General features: G+C 39.9%; 1 protein-coding gene across 1 annotated transcript in view; it reads right to left on the bottom strand.

Annotated features, from left to right (window-relative positions):
* The window catches only part of ARHGAP10 (Rho GTPase activating protein 10), a gene marked incomplete at its 5' end in the record, with an annotated part of 101,862 nt that overhangs the window by 38,703 nt on the left and 47,606 nt on the right, over positions 1-15,553 (bottom strand). The window contains 2 exons of the mRNA XM_010078561.1: positions 13,731-13,890; positions 14,513-14,618. Of these exons, the coding sequence (XP_010076863.1) occupies positions 13,731-13,890; positions 14,513-14,618 (266 nt within the window). The remainder of the gene's footprint in view (positions 1-13,730; positions 13,891-14,512; positions 14,619-15,553) is intronic.

The following is a 15,553-nucleotide window of genomic DNA, read 5'->3' as shown; positions in this document are numbered from 1 at the left end:
CAGGTGCAAGCATGAAGCTAAAAGCCAGCCAGGCTACTCTGCAGGTGAGAAAAATGCCATAAGCATCCTGTGGTAAGGCGCTCGGACATAATTTTAAATGTACAAGAAACTCTATGTGCCATCATAGGGCTTGTTAACCCCGAATATTAACACGTGTATTAGTAAGATGACCTAAGAACCCACATATACACTGATTACAGCCAGTTAATCATCACTCTCAAACTAGCAGACACAAGACTCTGTTGGTACAAAATAATCAGAAATGCCATTTTCCATGAAAACTGTGGATGAATGATCATATTGCCAAAACCAGGCAGCAGTGGGCTGGAAGCCTGCATCTGGCATGCAAAGAAACGCTCCAGTGGAAATATTCCTTTCCTTCCCCATAAGTGCTCTGGGGGAGGTAAAATGATGTAATTTGAACTTCCCCATACTCGTGTTAAGAAAACTGGCTCCAAGTCCTTCACAAGGCTATGAACAAGGGATTACAGGAGAGAGCCAAAATAGGAGAAGGAACTCTTTAAATAAAAACAAAATGTTTATAAAGAAGAAAGGAAAGAGTCCAGCGTGGTTCTCCCCAGTACAGACACAGCAGCACTCTCAGACAGTGACAAAGCTCTAACTGTGCTCAGAACACTAAAGCCATTTCTTAAAACATGATGCAATTTATCCTAATGAAATCTAATGTGCACCTCCATGGCACTTGGCTAGCAGTACCACACTGCCCCCTCATGTGTAAATACAAGGCTAGATTGAGCAGGTTTTAGGGATAAATATTTGCTTCTGAAAAATTCCAAAGTACCAAAACTTTAAATGCCATCTTTTCCGTGGACTAAGTGTTGCATTTGGGCTCTCTGGTAAATAACTCTCTGCCAAGAGGTTTCAGCATGTTGTTTACTATGTCACATTCCGCAGCTGTGTTTATTTGTACAGCCTGATTCACGCATCTCCGCTGAAATTAATGATGGCGAGAAGAACAAGTTTTCCCCTGGAGTACTTCGTAAGAGCTGAGCTTTCTTGTACACATTTAGGTGGCTTGCAGAGGTTGCAGTAAAGTTCTTAAGTGTTTTTCCCCGCATCTCTCACAAATATTTCCATATGCTTTTCTAAAACTATTAGCATGAGACACAGAGTCACAAAAGCAAAACACAATCAAGAAGAACACACAGGCGATCCTTACTCAGTGATGCTTAGTGCCAGACAGGCAACAGGACAATGAATGGGAGACAGGTAATGAACCTAAGTAGAATTCTAATTGCAAGTAGCTATGTGATGTGAGAAAAAAGCGGTTGGTGGTTTGTTCTGTTTTATGGGGAGAAACCCCCCCACAGAATACACAGGAGAAACCAGAAAGCAGTGAAGTCATGCTTCAGACAGCAGCAGCCCAGCACATGCTAGCTGACTTCATAGCGATAGCGGTGACGGGTCTTCACAAGCTCCCCTGAATAGTTCTCTCCTCTAATAAAACAGAAGTTAGAGGTACAGAGTATATTTGGGGTAATTTTTGCTCTTTCAAGCAGCTCATATTTGTGTTCATCCCTATTTCGGTATCTTCTTTTTGTCTTTTCAGGAGGCTGTCCAGCACAGTCCCTCCGTAACTAGCCCTGCTTTTTCAGCAGCAGAACCCTCTATGGCAGGACAAAGCCCCAACTTGTGCCGCAGCTTTGCAAAGGTGAGCATCTGAAAAGCATGCAGCAGGTCAATCTCTGCCCTAAGAAGTGCACCTACAGCAGTCAGCTTCTCGTTCTTGCTTTGTTTTCACTTAAATAGACACGTACTTTCCATCATGCCTTGATGGAAGCATTGCAATGTCTGCCGGAGAATGGGGGGACGGAGGCATGCTTTATTTCTGGTGCAGGGAGAAAAGGGGGTTTTTATCTTTGGTTTTATTCAAATTTGCTCCTAGCCTCATTAATTATGTAAATGCCATTGAAGCAGAAATGTTTCACACCTAATGAAGGCTGCCTGCTGTGAGTACTATTCGAGCACCTGAAGTGGTACTAACCTTCCCATGTTTTAACTGACTTGAACAATAGTATGGGACCACACCTAAGTCTCCGAGTATCTTCTTGCGCCGCAAGCCGTTGCTATCAGATGCATTGCAAGGCAACCACCTATATCCAATCAGATGGGAACCCTCCCATGGGAGAACAGCATTGGAACATGCTATGTAATAGAAGATTTCTTCTCTACTCCAAAAAAGCCTCCCTTCAAGGAAAAGTCAGATCTATCACCATCACTCCACTCAACTGCAGCAGTTACCACAGCTTAGACTAATGCCCGTATAAAGACAAGAATGAAGCCTGCTCATTGAATTACCTCACTCATGAAGCAATAAAAATGTACTAAACCAACCTCAAAGGTTAGTTAAGGACTTGACAGTCACATCCAGCGTTACACAGTTTTTGAGACTGTGGCCAAACTGCATTAGATTTATAGAATATCTGTTCTCTACAATTTAGCTCTCAAAAGCACTGGTATCCTGCTCTTGACCTACTTGGGGGCAAACCTGGGAGCTAAGTAGACCAACTCGTATATGGGAGAACACTAATGCATGGAGCACTCAAAATTTTATCAGGCAACAAATCCAATTGTTCGTTGCTCCTATCCCACTGAGTCGAGGATTTTAAACGGTTGCTTAGGTCTGATCTTAAATTAAAGCAGAATTTAAAGGTGCACACTGAGTTAAGTGGTGGATCAGTCCTCAAGCCTGCAGTTTAAAAGTTACAACAAAAAATATGAGACTCTTGTCGAGCTATTTAAGATGCTGGTATGTTTGACCTCTTTCTATGCAATAGTACAAAATGGGTACTTTGCAGCGCTAAACAAACCACAAACCATCTTGGATATACACCGCTAATAACAGCTCTGTCTAGAGCAGTGAGCCCAAGACCATCCCTACATAGAACCATTCCAATCCCTAAACCTGTGCCCCACAGTCTATGGAAGCATTTCTTGAGAGTAATGAGCCAAATTCAACATATTATCATACTGTATTCTACCAGCAGATCCACATGGCAGCAGCCCAAGGAATTCTGCCAGATTCCCCTTAATCTCCAACAACAGTGCTGGACTCTAGATCCTGAGCTCTTACTAGAGCCGATTTTAGACCTTCAAAAAACCCATGGCTGGGAGGATTTAACTTGGCCTGTTCCACGAGCTTATGGCTAGATGCATAGTCGTACATGGAAATGTAGTTTAGATTCTACTGGTACAAGAGAATACTGATCTGTTCTTTCTGGTCTCAAGCACAACTAATTAATGAATTTCAGGATGTTTGCCAGGAATCACTTTAGGAAAAGACCCAGCCATCAGGTCATCTCTGTCTTCTTTGAATCACTGGGGTAATTAAAATTTCCTCTAAAAACCAGTGGGAGGCAAACAGCAAGGACAGAGTGGGATGAAAAAGAGGGGAGAAAAAACTGGAGGCTTAGTAATAGAGCTAATGAGGATAAACTTATAAGAAATCATTAACAGCTTAAAGCTGTGCCACAATTTTCTTGCAAGACAAAATCCCCATTCACTCTCCTAACACCTACCACACAGACCATGCATCAGTTTCCTTTGAATACATCAACAAGAATCAGAGTACCAGAAGTCGCTGTCTAATGCAAAGGAGGCTAGAGCCTGCAAGGTCATTCCAAATTCTTTGAAATGCACCTAGTGGTATAGCCTCTCCTACCACAGATGTATTTTTTAGACGACAGTATTTCTCAAGACAAGAAGAACATCAGCACAAGTCTTTATTTGGGTAAATTCCCACCAATGCATACTTGATTTGCAGCTGTTAAAGAAAAGAAACACACACAGACACTTCAATTAACGATTATTGAACAATACAAAATGCCATTCACCTATGCCACGTACACTGCTCTGCCCTTATACATCTTATGGCTATTGTACTCCTTGCATTTCCATTACAATTGTCTATAATATATGCTGACCAAATAATATTTTATAAATAAGCAGCTAGAGGGATAGCGCAAGAGAAGCTTATCATCACTATAGTCTTTTCTTGACTTAGTTTCTTTTCAATATAATGCAAACCCAATTGAGGTTGTTTTGTACAGCAACCTGTACAAAAAAATCTAAAGCATTTATATAAGAGACAAAAACGCTAAAAAAAAAAAAAATTGCCAACCCCGATAGAGTTTCTAAGCTTTATTTCCTCTTGAGATAACAAAGGCAGTGGTTGTGCAATTCTTTTTGCCAACTTCTACAAACACAAAGCATTTGAGGAAGTGCAAGGTGAAAATAAGCATCTTAAAATACACTGCAGTAGCTCAGCCACTAATAGTCTAATTACAATCCATTTTTTTTACAGTAAAAACCACATTTAATAAGATGAACAGTTCGGGATTTTTTTTTCCTATTTGAAGGGATTGCAGAAGCTAATTGGAGCTATTAAAAGTTTACTCATAATAGAAATTTCAAAAGATCAACTTTTGGAGAGATAAGACTATAGTTTTATTTCAAACCTGATTTCTGTACCAATTCTAACAACATTATAAAATGTCTAGTTTACAGAAATTTTTAAAAATGTGTCCTGGTTTCAGCTGGGACAGAGTTAACTTTCTTCAGAGTAGCTAGTAAGAGGCTGTGTTTTGGATCTGTGCTGAGGAGAAGCTGATCACATACTGATGGTTATAGCTGCTGCCAGGACAGTCAAGGGCTTCAGCTTCTCTGCTGTGCCCGTGTCTGCAGGGGCAGGAGAAGCTGGGAGGGAGCACAGCCCCCATTACCAGCCTGGGATTTGATCTTAGGTTTGGGATTGAGACCCACATTGGCCAATGGTACATTCCAAATAATGCATGGCATGCCCAGGATATAGATGAGGATCTGTCTTGAAGTTCTCCCTCTCTCTGGGTTGTCCCCCTCTCTGGGTCGTCTCAGTCTCTCGGACACTCGGGCTCTTATTCTCCTTCCCAGGATTGAGGTTTTGGGACTCTCTCTGCTCTGTCATCGTTAGCCGAGAACAGGCTGAGCCTTGGTCATCAGGTAGTGAGCAGCTTCACTGCGTATCACTCATTTATATATGTTACTACCATCATTATTATTATTATTATTATTTTCAATACAATGGTAGTTCAGTTATTAAATTGTTCTTATCTCAACCCACGAGTCTCTTTTCCCTTTACCCCTTTAATTCTCTCCTCCATCCCCAGGAGCGGGGAGGCTGAGTGAGTGGCTGTGTAGTGTTTGGCTCCTATCCAGGGTTGAAAACCACAACAAAATGATACTTTGTTAATGTGGTTTCTTACTTTTTTGCACTTTATTATGGACAATGTTAGATCAACCTGTTTCATTTATGCTTTCGGTCAACATGATCCATTTCTTCTGGTTCTCAAACACATGATTCAATAAATATAAAATACATGCACTAGAAATTCTTGACATTTAAATACAGACTGTGTTAAGTGTATAAAACGTGAAAACACCCATTATTTCTACAAATCATATTAAATACTTTGGAAAGACTTACTAAATTTTTAACAAAAAATTAACAAATTCATTTGAATCCTTAAGTTACTTGCCTCCCCAAGGTTACCACCATGTCCACTCCAATACAGGTGTGCCTACCTCAAAGTAGTTATCCTGAATTTTGCACTTCAGCATCTGTACACTATAAAATATGATTTGCTGTGCACTGGCTTCTGAGATCGCACAGAATGCAAATTTTCTGAGGCTTTGGATTTTGAGGCTTGAATTCCAGTACAAACCACAAAAAATCCTTATACGATATTAATGACTGCCATAGATCACCATATTTGAAAAAAAAAACAAAACCAAACAAAACAACAACAACAACAAACAAAAAAGCAAACAAAAAATACCCACCACCACCCAAAATCAGATCAAGAGTTTAAAGATCCCTGAAGCTAGGCCTCTAGAGGGCCACAAACCAGAAAATATCAATAATGCTCTTGATGCTGCCTCGCACATTCTAGTTAGTTACTGTGCAACAGAGGATGCAGCCTGAAAAATAACCAGGTATAAGTCACAACTAGAAAGAGGAAATATCCTTGGCTGTGAGCCAAACCACAAAACTCAATAAGTAGATAGATAAATAAATAAATCCAAGACAGCTTTTTGTTCTCTGCAAAGATATAATTTGCTGAGACCATCTGCCTAGCAGCCTGCCTACCCATAACCAAATGAAACACTGCTTTTAGGGATTTGTGGACAGTGTGAGTCTCAATCTCACACTCAAATTGGACTATCTGCTATCTGCTCCTCTTATTACAAAAGGAACTAGAGCTCTGGACAAACTGCAAACTACTAGAATGACAAAGAGCCAAGGGAATTTGCAGACAAACCTGATGCATCTGTAGACCCTAATAGCCACTCGTTTGGCCTGGCTACCTTGAATCACATAGTTCATGTTTAAGCTTTAATGAAGAAACCAAACACAGCCTGTAAAACACGACAGTACAGTCTGGAGGACAGCTGTGAAAGGATGAAAGAAAAAAAAAAGCACACCAAGGTTAAAAACATGTGTCCTTTGATCACTTGTGAGTTATGAGTTTGTTGACTCAGCCTTTCTAAAAGTAGCACTCCTGATACAAAGACTGCAGCTCCCACTGTATCGCATCTCACTCCCGCTTTTAACAATTCACGAGAAGAACCCTCCTGCTAGCAGCCCATCACTGCTACCAACCAATCCACTTTATTCACTGAAGGAAATGAGAGAGTTAACAATCCACCAGACTTGAAATACCTGCGCATTTGTCCAGCACCCCAGCAGAGACGGCAGATTCACCTTCTCTTCTATGCTCACCTACTGTAACTCACACCAAGGAGAGTATTTTAAAAAGCTGGTCCTTCCCTAGTACAGCTACAAGTAATACCTTTGTGGATCTTGTTCAGTTACAGGAAATACTTAAAATAACAACCAAAAAAAAAAAAGCCTTTAAATTAAAATGAGAAATACCTAGTCCAATTACCTAGCTTTCTAAAACATAACATACTCCTAGTTACTAAATGGAAAATAATGCAGGAGGAGAATGTTTGCATGTATCTTCTCTTGCCAAAAGCGTGAGAAGTCCTGAGAAGATAAAAGGCAGCACTTACAAACCTAAGTCAGGAGCCAGGAAAAGCAACAACCATGCCCAAACACACCACAAGTAAACATCATTTGTAATAAATACACATATATAAGTATTCATATATACACACACACAAATACAAATAAATATATGTCACATCTGGTTTTCTGTAAAATTTATGAAGAGGAATACAAATAATCATATATTGAGAATAAAAACATACATTTGACCCCCACCACACTGTCATTGTACGAACTATCGGAATGAAGTGTCAAGACCTTTGCAAATGACACTCTTCCAGCTGCAGCCAACCACACAGCTTTGCCAGGATTTTCGTCACAAATCTGCCTGCTGCCATTAGAAGGATTTATATCATCCTTGCTTTGAACAATATTTCTGCTCTTTGTTTTTGTTAAAATACATTTCTTGTCTTACGTTACGACCGTAGGGTCTTTGGAGGCAAAGAATTTTTTTCATTTGTATGTCCAGCACCCACTGTAATAAAGTACTTACACCTTCATTAGCGTAAATAGCATGCACACAAAAATACTAGAAAAAGAACTATCAGCTGATTGCTACATCTTACTTATTCAGAAATCTGTTAAGTGATTTGAAGTACACTAACTTCCTGGCAAGGCAAAAACCTACTAGAATTCTGAAGTGTACGTACAAAAACACAAGCACATATTGCACTATTATCCATTAGCAATGATCAGACAGGATGGCATTCATCTTAGCTGAGCCAATATAAAGAAAAAAACAAGTTTGCAAATTCAATACCTCGCCACTGAAAGCCGCAATAAAGCATAACACTTATGTCGCAAAGCTTCTGGATAAGAATTTACTTTTTAAACTCTTCAGAAGTGCAACAACTTTTCCCCTCTCTGCTCTCCTGCAGCATTCTGTAGAATATTTTGTTTGACTAACAAAATGTTACTAAAGAACATCCATTTTAGCATTCTCCATAAGGACTTCTCCTGTGCCGCCTCCTCCAAACATGCAAGCGCAGCACCCTGACCACTGAGACTGAAGCAAATATTAGTCAACTGAATTGCAGTCCCTTATCATCACCTCTGTTTACTTACTGAGGAAGACTGCCCATGGGCAGTGGAAGATGAGATCTGTATCACTTGGAAATCTCATATAAAGTTGAGGGAAGTTTAACTGGAAATAACTGGCAAATCAAGGAGGCAGAAGTCTGTGTCCATATTATTTGTACATAGCACATATTTGTAGTGCCACATCTCATCAGACTGCTTTCTATACCTGAGAGCATAACTTTTGTTCTGATTTTTATCTAATCTGGTTATTCATAGTACATGTTTTGTTTCCTGAAGCAGTCTAACAGGCACAGCAGTCCAGGTATCGATCCAGACTCAGTTCCTTTTACTGTCATCAACTGCAGTCACAAACGTGCGTGGAGATTTGATGTACAGTCTTCTTACTATGCATAAACTACATTAAGATTTAGAAAACAGCAGCCTTTTAAACAACAACAAAAAAATTTACCACACCATGGGTGCATCCTCACCTGGAAAGGCTTTCTGCTATCCACAGGGCAGAGAAAGGGTTTACAGAGTCTGCACACACTATAGTGGAACGGAAGAGCTGCTGTGACTTCCACCAGAAAACATGATGAATTTCTTTGTTGTGCCTCCTGCCCTTTCTGCCTTAGACTCAACTACTCATTAAGGCATGTAATTTGAATTAAGTACAGGAATAGTTTCAGTGACACTTCTGATTAGTTACACGCTTAAAGTTAAGCACGTGCTGAATACCTTCCTGAATTGAAGCTCGTACATTTCTTCACAAACTCTGCCTTACTGGAGATGCCTTAATGTAATTTTTTCCCCCCCTTCAAGACAAACACTTGTTGACTTGAGAAACATTCAGCTTGGGGAGGCTTCAAATTGCTACACCACAGCAAAGCACAAAATTACAATGCACTGCGTCTCGGCCCTCCATGCAGCCAAAGGCAAAGCAACCCAGAAGCTGAAACAAGCCCTCTTCAGTATTTCTCATACGTCCCTTTACCAGGACTTAAAAAGAAGTACTGTCAAAAAATAGTCTTAGTTTAGATGATGGTAGTGCCACTGTACCCTAAAGCATTTACCTGCAACAAAAGTGCTTTAAACATGCAGCGATTGCTATGTGGAGATACATCCCACCCCTGACTGTGCCACTCCATACTCTCAAACAAACAACTGGCTTCGTCTGTCTCCATTTCTTCTGTCTCATGAATACTGCAAGCATTATGTACTGTGATATGTTTTAAGACCAAGGATTTTCCAAGTATTACTACCAAAAGTTGATGTTGGCTTAAGAGCTTGGTAGTATTAAATTTTTTTCCTCCCTTTAGTTTAAAAAAATTATAAAAGTAAGAAAAAGTAAAACATTTATATTTCATTAAAAACGATTTCCCCATAGAGCTATTCTGAACAAAATATAAAGCTAAAACAAAGACATATTCTGTCTAAAGTATGTAAAGTCTTTGCCCTTTATAAAAAGCTTAATACAGAAAACAAATGAAAACTGTATCTCCCTTCTATATAGGAACTACTGAGTTTTTCAGAACTAACATCTTTGAGATAGTTTTGCCCAGAGGTTGTCTGAATTCTAGAAAAAGGTATCTTTTACCATGCCCATTCCCTTTCAGCAGACTCGGGCTTCCCAGCCTCCATAAGGGACTTCTGTCTAGCCCTTCTCTTTTTTCCTTCTGATTTTCTTTCACTGTAATTTTCATCTTCTTTCTGTTTTTGCAATCTTGCTATTTGTACTCACTATTCTTTCCTCCCCCATATGCTGGTTTAAATATTCCAGTCCCACTGAGATTTTTATTCCAATCTCCTCCCTCATCTTCTTTCATTTCTTAGATTTCTTTTTTTATCCTGATTTTTTCTTTCCCCCTCTTAAAATAATGTTCAGGGAATTGAGAAACCAAAATGGTTCACATTACCACTGAGGCATCTCTAAATGGCAAATAAATAAACCCTCTGAATAGCGACATTCATTCCAACGAGATGCCAAAACATTATAACAAACAGCAAGAGGAACGCGCATGCCCTCCCCGCTGCCATGGAGCAGACTGCCCTTCCTCCTCGCTGCAAGTCAGAAGGCAAGACCAGAGGAAGTGAGATGGCCAAGATTTCCAGTCTGTGAAACCCTTGGGAAGAAAAAGTAATTTATCCCCTTGAAACTCATTGGGGGAGGAGGAGAAGAGAAATCAAAACCTTTTTTTTGGGTCCAAGTCGCCTGCCACTCTTCATCAGAGGATGAACTAAAGGCCAAGCACAGATTGCTCCAGGCACTGTACAGGCACAGCTGCAGCCCGCCCCTGACCTCAAGGAAAGGAAAGGTATCGCTTCAAAGCTAAACAAACACAGTGATGAGACACAAACATGAATTTCTTGATGCTTTTTTAGTGAAAAGAAGGATATAGGACATGGAAATCAAGGGAGACCAGACCGATATGGCCCGGGAGATGAGGACACGACAGCCAAATACAAAATGACACCAACATTAAGGACCTGCAAAGTGAAGGGAAACAGTGCTGGTGCACAGAGCGCAGAACATGGCAATTCCAGGAAAAACCATAGAGAGGCCATTTAATATCAAACGTGAACGTGCTCCTACTTTGCCTGACACATCTGGCTGGCTTTCCCCTACAGCCATGACAGAAGCAAGGAGGAAAATTCACAAGTCTCATTTTCCTCTGGACTGGCCTCCCTTCTGCAGCAGGTGGTTCTGAAGGCCCTGGATAAAATATTGTCTCAGCTTGGGTCCAGTTTTTGCTTTTGCTTTCAAAGCAGCTATCTGCTTCTACAGCTCATCTTCTCAGTGGACACTAAGAAACACTGCCTGGAAGAGACTTACCCATAACCGGCACGAACAAAAGCTAAACAATTACTTTCCTAATGCTCTTCTATGACCCTTCTATTCTTCATCATCGTGCAATTCTCATGCCAGTTAAGTGACACATCAGGCTGCACAGTCTAGGTTCCAGTATTCAATTCTCAGCATTGTTTTGATTTTGTAAAGGATCCCCCTCCTCAACCTACTGTAATTGGTTAACAGTCATGGTCTGGAAGTATGTATGCAGTTTGTAAACAAGGTGAGAGTGGTACTGACTGGTTTCTAGCCAGTAGGAAATAAACTTACATATCAATAAAGCTTTTTTAAAAAAAAGAAAACAGTTTACGTACTATGCACGATATTCTTATCTCAGGTCAAGTCCCCATATCCAGGTTTCCACACATAAATTGCATAGAAAGTCTCTAATTAGGACTCAGCAGAGTGATGCGAGTCACTGGACTGCACCAAAATTTCAAAGCTACCAGCCCAGTTATGTCTCCTCCTAAAAAGGATTTCTGGATCTCCTTCGATAAAGCTATCCACACAAGACATAATGCATATTGATGGAATTTAAAAATATTTGAAGAATCATAATATTTTTTTTACCATTTTGCCTACCAAGTTACTGCATGTAAACCAGAAAAGTTGATGGCTATTGCTTCTACAGTTTAGAAGCTTGTTCATCATTTCATTTGCTCCAGGGAAAAAAAATGCCTCTCTGCAGTCTGCCAGAGCCATACATTACATATGCGTGAAGTGTTGCTTCGAGTTTGTTTGTGTCAGTGTACCTCCATCCTGACTCCACCACTCTTCTACAATTCCAAAGCTCACTTCTGTTAGCAGAAGCTGCTAAAAATTAGCAGAGGCGGAGTAGTGGCTGAATAAAATATTTGACAGTATTTTCCACAGCTGGTGACTCTTCCTAGGACTTCACCAGGGTATAAATAAAAATACGTAATGCGAGACTCTCTGAAACGCACAGAAATGCAAAACAATATAAAATGAACATCAGGCTGACAATAAGCCTGTTTGGCATTAAAAGTAGGTCTTTGGTCTGCCCTAAATAAAGAAGGCTCACTTGTAAATGCAACATATTCAATTTGAATATAAAATCTTTGTAATGCCTTAACACAGACCTCCCCATTGCCTTCGCTATAAATACACAAAGGTTACACTTGGGGCTTCTTTCCGTCTTGGAAGCAGCTCTAGCGTGGGAGAGAGGCTGCTACAGGCAGACCACTGATGGCAAGTTCACTGTTAGAAATGACAGTGAAATGACAGAAGTCACTTGAAAAAAATTATAGCCTTCTAGTTCTAAAGAAGGCATAAACCCAAGGAATTACAGAAAATGATGCAGTATCATTTCGATGTACTTTCCAGTCCCTGCTTCTCTACATTTTCAAAGGAGCAAGAAAGGCCACTACATTTCAAACGTGAAATTGGCGTCCAGTTCCTAATGACATGTGACTGAGCTGGCATAGGAATAAAATGGTGCTAATCTGTGGTGATCTAGTGATTTCAATAAGCACAACTTAACCTCAGCCTCCATATATTATTAAAACACCCTGTTTCTGCTCACTCTCTTCAATTTTTGAAATTTGTGTGGTCACTGCAACACCTTGAAAACCATGAGCTTACTGCAAGGTTTGCCTTCATTTATAAGGCCAAAATGAATAGCATGACTTACAACGCTTGGAATATTTATCACTTTGAACTCGAGCCACATCTGCAGCACAGTATTTTTCCAACAGAACAATACTGTATGTGCTCCATGTGCGTGTGAGGACAGCATCACACCCTAAGTCAACTAAGCCAACAAAGCCCACCATGTGGATACAGCTATGCCAACAGAGGCTTTGCCCAGCCTGGATCGTTCTAGGAGAGAGCGTAATTACATTGTCAGAAAACCTTGAGACAGATATTATTTAAAGTAGATAAGGCTTGACTTAGCCAATTTCAACACTGGTAACCTTTAAATAAAATAACTATTTCAATTCTCGGAGTGCTTAAGTAAGAAGAAGGGAAAAAGCACATCCTGGAATTTTTCCATAACACTTTTTTGACAATAAAGGAGATGCTGCCCATCCTCCCAGTACAAGCAAAGTATCTCAAACATCCAGTTCCAGAAATCGACTTACACACGAAGGACTCCCAAAGGAGTACCCAAAGAGACCAGTAAAGGACCAATTTTTATTTTTTTTTTTTTTAATTCCAGAGCCCAGACTACATGCAGTGATATTCTGGACAGCACCGTATACACCTGAGGCACCTCAGTAACTGGTAGCTGCCACAGCAGCAGGAACAACTACTATTTTCAGTATTACCTCAAAGGCAAAGGCTTAAAATAACACACATTCAGCTGAAAACAAAGGAAATGTTAATACCTGGCTCTCTTATAATGCTTTTTACCCATAAAATTCAGAGTACAGTAAAGTCTTCTTTTTACTGTGTGAACTCTGAGAAAAATGGAAACGTAGAACAGTAATTCAGACCCTGGTCAAAGTACTTCATGGAAGAGCTAAAAACTGAGCCTGGGCTTTCTCTTTTCCAGTTGGTATCACTTTTGTTCAGAAAAAAACATATGCAAATATCATTATGAAAATCTATTTGTGTACTATATACACAGAAGCACTGCTATTGCGAGGAAATATGCACTCTGAAATGTCAGTTTACCCATGGAACAGCAATACTTACTTATAAATAGCCAAAGGCGTACAACGTATAGAGGATATTCTTTAGAATGAAGCTATTAGTCACACTCCACACTACCTGTTAAGCCTAGCAGATCATTTTAGACTATGCCCAGAAAGCCAGAGATGTATCAAGGCTTACCTTCTCGTGATTTTCTATCAGGATTTCGACAACGATATTCTGAAACTTCAGGTCCATGATAGCTGCTACAGTTTCTTCCTGTGGCCTCATTAAGGTTGGTCCAAATACTACCCCTAGATTTGCTACAGTCATTAGATTCCTCTTGGCATGCTTTGAAACACTTTTTGAAAAGAATTGAAGGAAAAAACAGGAAATAGGTTATGAAAAATTTCCATTACTGTTGGAAACTGCAGTCTACAAATGAAAACATTACATTTCCTTAATCTATGTTTTAGAAGTTTGTTTTGTGCAAAGTTTTTTCAAATAAAGTTTTACTGAATTCTGGAAAACAGAAAAGCCCTTCTTCCATTGGCAATTTAAAAACAAAAGCAGTCTCTTACTGAACTTAAATATATAAAATGCACTTAGCCTTGGACCAGGGCAAGTGTGAAACCAACTTAAATTTGCTAACAGATCTCCACTATTCACTCTGCCAGAATTTGCAAAAAGAAAGTATAATGTTCCCTTTCTCACTTCAATCAAACCCTCAACTGCTGGCAGGACTGCTAAAGTAAATACTTATATGGCTTCATTAACGGATTAGATTTCTGCCCTTCCCGCCAAAACACACACAGCATGAGTCAAACGTCTTGTCTGCTTTTGCACGTTTGGTTCTTGATATTGTGTATGACAGCATCGAGATGGGCTTCAGCTCCAACCACACTTAACTAAGGCCATTTTTAGTTACACGGTGGTAAGGACAAGAGTTTTGAGAAGGTAGGAAAGCAGGTCGGAACACTTACTTTGCTAAATGTTTCACCAAAATTTCCAGCATCTCTTTATTCTTTTCTGGGAGTTTATGGACCAAGAAGTGAACAGCATTAACTCGCGATTCAGGACTCCCACTTTCTATAGGACATAGAAATAAATAAGTATCTAAAAAAATAAAACTAAAATAAAACCCACAGAAACACAAAGCTTCTCCCGTCCCTGCACAGAAACATACTGCACACACTGCTTCAACATTTACATATCTCCAAACATAGCAATATTGAACATATGTGCTTTGTTTTCACAAGTTATCTTGTTCTAGAATTATCAACTTATTTACTTATTTTGTGAACTGATCTTTCCATCCACCTGCAAAAGGATGCCTTTGTTCATCTATTTTTAAGAACCAACAGATGTAGTTATTGTTTTGCTGCACTGGACTCAGCTGCTTATGAACATACTGCAAGCTGAGGAGTGATATTACCGGGTGTCACAGAGTGGAACTGCACCACTTTACATTTTACCATCATTAGCTGATTGTTCTCATCATTAGAATTCAGTTCTGTTGATCCTGTGCAGCTAATGATACTGCATTTATGCTACCTTGCATGGGAAACTGCCTAAGACAACACTTACAGAAGATTCATATGCTCAGAAAGAGAAAATCCAATGGCCTCTGAAGACACAGAAGAATAATCATGCAAAAAATCTACTGAGTGAGAGTACTAAGATAAGGGGTCCTAAATAACAACAGCATCCCTCTCAAGTGCAGTACATAAATAAAGTAAAAGTATGCAAGAGGCTTTTTATTTTTACATATTTTGTGTTGAATTTAATAATTTTGGCCCCTACAGGTTTCACAAGCACACAAATGAAAACAAGAATCTGTAAAAGACTGAAAATAATCATAGAATCACAGAATGGTTTGGGTTGGAAGGGACCTTAGAGACCATCCAGTTCCACCCCCTGCCATGGGCAGGGACACCTCCCACTAGCCCAGGTTGCACAAAGCCTCATCCAGCCTGGCCTGGAACCCCTCCAGGGATGGGGCATCCACAGCTCCTCTGGGCAAC

Source organism: Pterocles gutturalis, unplaced genomic scaffold (genome assembly GCF_000699245.1).
Source record: "Pterocles gutturalis isolate BGI_N339 unplaced genomic scaffold, ASM69924v1 scaffold4978, whole genome shotgun sequence".
NCBI lineage: Eukaryota > Metazoa > Chordata > Aves > Pterocliformes > Pteroclidae > Pterocles > Pterocles gutturalis.
The sequence above is the reverse complement of the archived record's forward strand: the minus strand, read 5'-3'. Positions and strand labels throughout refer to the sequence as shown.